The sequence below is a fragment of the Corvus brachyrhynchos genome, unplaced genomic scaffold, assembly GCF_000691975.1.
Source record: "Corvus brachyrhynchos isolate BGI_N302 unplaced genomic scaffold, ASM69197v1 scaffold1, whole genome shotgun sequence".
NCBI classification, from domain to species: Eukaryota; Metazoa; Chordata; class Aves; order Passeriformes; family Corvidae; genus Corvus; species Corvus brachyrhynchos.
The window spans coordinates 11,369,044-11,375,043 of NW_008237222.1; the positions used below are offsets into that span (position 1 = coordinate 11,369,044).

General features: G+C 40.0%; 1 protein-coding gene across 1 annotated transcript in view; it reads left to right on the plus strand.

Moving 5' to 3' along the window:
* KIF26A (kinesin family member 26A) overlaps window positions 1-6,000 on the plus strand; it is a 69,094-nt gene that overhangs the window by 50,773 nt on the left and 12,321 nt on the right. Inside the window, 5 exon segments of the mRNA XM_017729149.1 lie at window positions 1,969-2,178; window positions 4,167-4,260; window positions 4,780-5,042; window positions 5,293-5,476; window positions 5,770-5,929. Of these exon segments, the coding sequence (XP_017584638.1) occupies window positions 1,969-2,178; window positions 4,167-4,260; window positions 4,780-5,042; window positions 5,293-5,476; window positions 5,770-5,929 (911 nt within the window).

Genomic DNA, 6,000 nt, shown 5'->3' on the forward strand with positions numbered 1-6,000 from the left:
TTCCTTTGAGGGTACTTGAGGAGTTGTGTAGGGGTGCCTGTGTGCAGCTTAGCCCCTGTAGAGAGGAGGAGATGGAAGAATGGAACAGTTGAGAACTTAAATGTTCAAATTACCTGCCCTTCCCAGCTGATAAAGGCAGGGACAGTTCAGCATGGTGCTTCCTGCTGCTCCCACATCTGCTGTGGATAATCCTGGCTTGGGCACTGCATTTCACTGCGCACACTGGGTGCAGATGTGTCTGTGTCACCTTTTCATCTTGTCTGGAATGAGGGGCAGTCCCTGAGGGTGGCTCAGCCAGCTCTGGTCTCTGCGTGTTGCCTACATTTCACTGTGTGCTGTGCTTTGCTGAAGTAGGTTTTCAGCTTTGGTTCTTCCTTTGCCAGTATTTCTCTGAATACAGAAGTGACAAGCAAGTGCTGACTGCAAAGCCCATTTTTTTGGTAGACACAAAGAATGTGTCCATGGAATAAGTGCACACTGTTTTAATGACATAATGTTCTCAAAATGATGTAAGTAGGATTTAAGCAAATCCTTACAGACACTTGGCAGATTTAAGCAAAAGACTTACTGAAATGGAGAATCTTTCTTTATCAGAGACAAGTGCTTTTGAACCCAGCTTCCACATGCAATATCCAGCTCAGGGCTAAAAGTGAGCCTGTCTCAAAGAACCATAGAATTGTCTAGGTTGGGCAGGATCTTCAAGATCAAGTCCAACTGCCAAACCCACCACTAATGTTATGTGCTTTAACAGGGGTGGGTGTTCATGGCTCAGTAGCAGTGTTGGAGAAGCTGAAAGTGCTGATGGGTGCTGTGGACAGTGCAAATGTAAATTTGCTGTGGTGTATCACAGCCATAGAGGCTCTTCAACCACCTGGTTAACTCTGGTGCTGTGAGAGTTGTCTGGTAGTTGGATAAGGAGATTATACTGTTGTTCAGCTTGTTATTGAAACATTTCATACACCGTGGAAAAAGTAATTCTGACTGAACATTGCTTTTCTCTGCAGTTTGATCTGGTGGGCAGTTCAGAGTTGAGGTTGCACCTGTAATAGTAATTTACTTCAGTGCAAGGTGTATAAAACATGCTGGTTCTGACATGGGAGCATTTCATAAGGATAAATGGTTGTAAGTGGGTGTGAGGTAGTATTTCACAGGTTTTTAAAGTAAGAGTGTGTTTTCCAGGAAGCTTAAAAGAAGCAGGTGTGCAACTGTTGCTGAATTTTCTGAAACCCAGTCACTTGGCTCCCAGAAGCTGCTTTGGAAACCACAGCTAACATGTTGGAGCTTTCTAAAGATACTGTCTTAAAATCCTGTGTGTAGGATGTCATGATTTGTAGTGCTGCAATAGAAATGTGCCTGTGAGTGGTTTCTTTTCAAGCTTTTTGACCTTTTAGTGGTTTGTGGTTTGGTTTTTTTTTTCCTTCTTTTTTTTTTTTCCCATTAAATCTGCAACTAACTACTGAAGAGCCTAGCAATGACAGCACAAAGGCAACTGCCTGGGACAGTTGTAAGAGAAACACCTTTTTATTAGAATATTATGAATGAGAAAGTTTTTAGATTTGTTTCAAGTGCAGTAGCTGTCTGAGCCTTGTGTTACTCAGACTGGTATTCAAAGTGTCGTTTTGGTCACACTAAGTAGTTGAAAGGCAGGAGACCAGAATTTTCTTTTCTTTGGCATTGTGTTACACCTACAGTGGATCATGCTTGCAGATCAGACATTTATAAATTGAGTTGGTAAAACTGGAACAGTGTCAGCTGCAGAGACAAAGTGCACCTTTAAAACCTAATGAGTTCAGTGAAGACCCCAGGCTGGAAAATCTGGCTCTGTTTTTGTCCCACGGTTGTTCTGACACACCTAAACATTACAAACAAACACATCATGGGAAGGGGAGTGGGTTTGGGAGGAATGTTTTGCATGTGTTTATCTGTAGCTGGGAACCCAAGTTGTTGCTTTCTTCTGAATTCTTGCAGGTGAAAGTGATGGTAAGGATTTGTTCCTCTCAAGGAGCACACGAAACGTCTGAATCCATGTCCTTCCTAAAGGTAGACCCACGAAAAAAGCAAATCACATTTTATGATCCAGCAGCGACTGGGCCTTCCAATGCAGGTCACAGAAGAGGTGTTGTTGCTGTCCCAAAGATGTTTGCCTTTGATGCAGTTTTCCCCCAGGATGCTTCACAGGTACTGGAGTCACTCACATAAACCTCCTAAGTGTTCTCATGGCCACTGCATTTGATAGCCTGAAGAGTTCCTTCTGTTTCTGGGGAATTTTATTTGAATGAGTTGCCTTAATGCCTGGAAAAAACATGGTAATTAATAGACAAGTGTGTAAATTCTTACATTTTCTGTTTAGTTGAGATGTAAAATTAAGGAATAATAGCTGGGGAGATGGATTTGCTGACGAAATTACCTTCTTGTGTATTCTCTTATGAGAGAAAGACACACAGCCAGTTTGAAATCCAGTTTTCCATCCAGCTACGTTTTAACCCATTTGATGGTACTGAAATAAAGTCCTTCCCCACAGCTTTCAATGGGAAATAAACATGTACTTTAATAATGTTAAACTAAATGCTGTTAGGAGGAAAGATAAAGCTAATGCCTTCGGATTGTTTTACTGGAACAGGGAACTTTTATATTATCTGCACCTTTTCCAGTTTGTTTGTGCTGTGGTTTTGACTGATTATTTTATATTGATGGTTGTGTTGATGGTGATGCATATTTTTCTTTTGGCCTCCAAAAGGGAGCATTGATTCATTAGTAGCCCCAGACCTGAAATCTGCTACACAGACAGGATGGCTGGTCTTCGAGAGGGTTGGGGTCTGCAGTATATTCAGTGAGGTTGTACTCATGGACACCTGATAATTCCTGAGAAAAATCTTTGGTTCAGAAAATAAAATCCTAGAACAGCTTTAAAAAGAAGAACTAATTCAACAGCATTTGAAGAACTACACCAAGTCTGAGCTGCGGAAAAAAAAAATTAGGGTGAAAAATGCAGCACAAAGCATCCAAGGTGAAAATAGTCTATGAATGCTGAGAAAATATGACAAGGTCTAGTTCATAAGCCCCTCCTCAGATCTTCTCCTAGGGTTTTGTTTAATTTTTTGGATCCTAGATTATAGATAGGAAAATATCTATGAAGTCTTAAGTTCTAGCCAAGCACTAAAGACAGAGGATAACTTGCCACACACATCAGTGCCTAAAGCAAAGGTAACCACATCTGAAAGCTGTTTTTAGGATCCTGCATATGTTCAAACAGGGTCTTTGTGCAGAAATACGCAACAGTGATCTCAACATCAGTTCAGAACTGGAAGTGAGGTTTTCTTGCTTGTGCTGCCAGCCTTGCTGCAAGGTGGCTGGTCACAGCCTGCTTGTCTGCTGGTTTTGGCACCAGTCCTTCAGGCTGTTGACCCCTGGTTTGGGATGACTCTTCAGTTCCTTGTAGAGGGCCTGTTGTACGGCCTGTTGTAGTGTTTTTGGGTGACGTTGGCCAGTGCAGCCCCTTCTGTGCAGGCGGCATTGCTGGAGGCAAGCTTGCTGCCATGCACCTGCAAACAAAGCCTTATCATTTCACTGGAGTTACATATTTACAGCAGCCCCCTCCCCTGCCCCCAGTTGCTGTACTTAATAGATCATCTTAGTGTGTATTTGAAACCTTCCCTGACGTGGATAAACTGGTTTTAGCGCAATCAAGTATTTTAGCAAGTTCTCTTTATTGATGATGATGTTTCTGCTGAAAGAGGAAAATGTGATACTATGAAATCTTATTCAGGGATCTTAATGCATTTTCTCCACTATGGATGTCTTTTTAATTCCTGTGAGCACTCCTGAGTAGCTTAATTTCAGTGGAGTTGCTACTATTACTGAATAGCCTTGGCTAAGGTATTATATCAGCAGGAAGCCTGGTTGGATAGCATTCAGTTTGCTACATTAGTCATAGAATCAATATTCCAAGAGAATAGGTTTAATAGAATTGAAAACTATTTTAGGCTGTAGTAGCATATTTTATTTTTTAAGATAGCATAGTTACTAAAATAATAGGACTGATGCCATCAAAATGGGGAGAATATTGTACCTCAAAAATATTGAGTCATTCATTTCATTACAGATGAATAGTAAAAACCACAGCAGTATATGCTCTTTCACTTATTTGTCTCCAATTTTTCTTTCAGGCTGAGGTATGCTCTGGAACAGTAGCAGAAGTAATCCAGTCTGTTGTGAATGGTGCAGATGGTTGCATATTTTGCTTTGGTCATGTCAAGCTTGGTGAGCTCCCAAATTCGTTACAGTTAATTACTATGTCAGTCTGGTAATTACATGCTGTCAGCTCCTGGAACAATAAACCTGGAGTATATGAATAGATTAGAATTTCTTTTTAATTAGCTTTGCAAACTTATCACAGTTTATTTCTACACTGTAAGTTTTAATTTGAAAAGGTAACATGTAGCATCGGATTAACTTATTTAAGAGCAAGTTTATGTAGGTGCATTGTGATGAAAATCAAAAGATCAGAGATGTTTTTAACATTAATTTGCTGTGAGTCTGGCTTACAAAACTTGCAAGCCTAGTTGAATAAATAGTAATGGATTATTAATTACATAGTTTGAATTTTTGCATCTGTTCTTTCCCTTATCTGTGCAGCATATGGCATTACATGTAATGTACAGTGGTGATATAGGGTGGCATTACATGTAATGTACAGTGGTGATACCAGGTGGCAATATGAAGACTCACAGTCTTGTACAAGAAAGGTTAATTGTGTTTATGTTTGTCTTTTCATTCTAGGAAAATCTTTTACCATGATTGGGAAAGATAACTCCACACAAAGCCTTGGTATCATCCCCTGTGCAATTTCTTGGCTCTTCAAATTGATCAATGAACGTAAAGAAAAAACTGGAACTCGTTTCTCTATCAGAGTATCTGCTGTGGAGATCAGTGGCAAAGATGAAAACCTTAAGGATTTGTTAGCTGAAGTAGCCACTGGCAGCCTTCAGGATGGCCAGTCTCCTGGGGTTTATCTGAGAGAAGATCCAATATGTGGAACCCAGGTATAATGAATATCACAACATAGATTTTTCTGAGCCTGACTTTCTTCTACTTTTTATTTCCTTTTATCTGACAACAGTTATGACAACTTTTAAGCCAGTAAAAAAAATTTATTGCTTTTAATTTATAAGCCCTTCTCCCATGGTGTACATATTTGTTTCTCTTAGTGCCCTGGAGATTTAGCCAGTTCAACAAGAAATAATAAAAAAAATGCCCCTGTGCTAATTAGTCATTTTCTTGTTTATATTCAAGCTTCAAAACCAAAGTGAGCTAAGGGCCCCGACAGCAGAGAAAGCTGCCTTTTTCCTTGATGCTGCAATTGCTGCCAGAAGCACCAGCAAGCCTGAATGTGAGGAGGAAGATAGGAGGAATTCACACATGCTCTTTACTCTTCACATATACCAGTATCGCATGGAGAAGAGTGGCAAAGGAGGAAGTATGAATGTTCTTACCATACTGTTTATTTCTAAATGATGTGGTCTTGCATTAGTTTTAATAATAAATTGCAATTAACTTAAAAAGAAAAAATGAACTCTCAAGCCAGTTGAGTCACCTTTAACTTTTGTAGCTGTGACTAATATCTGGTTTCCTTACAATTAAATATTTATTTGGTCATTATCCCATGCTGTATTCATTATTCTCTTCATTTGAATGCCTTTTGAATACCAGGTTTGGCTTGAGTCCATGCAAGAACGTGATGTACAACTGTTTTTCCCCTTTTTGTTTTAGTGTCTGGAGGACGCAGTCGTTTGCATCTCATTGATCTAGGGAGCTGTGAAAAAGTGCTGAGCAAGAGCCGAGATGGAGGAGGCTCTCTGTGTCTGTCTCTCTCTGCCCTGGGCAATGTAATTTTGGCCTTAATTAATGGTGCTAAGCATGTGCCATATAAGTAAGTGAATTCTTGTCTTCATTATCTTAAATTTGTGGGTGGTGTTACCTGAGAAATGGATTGCATCAACA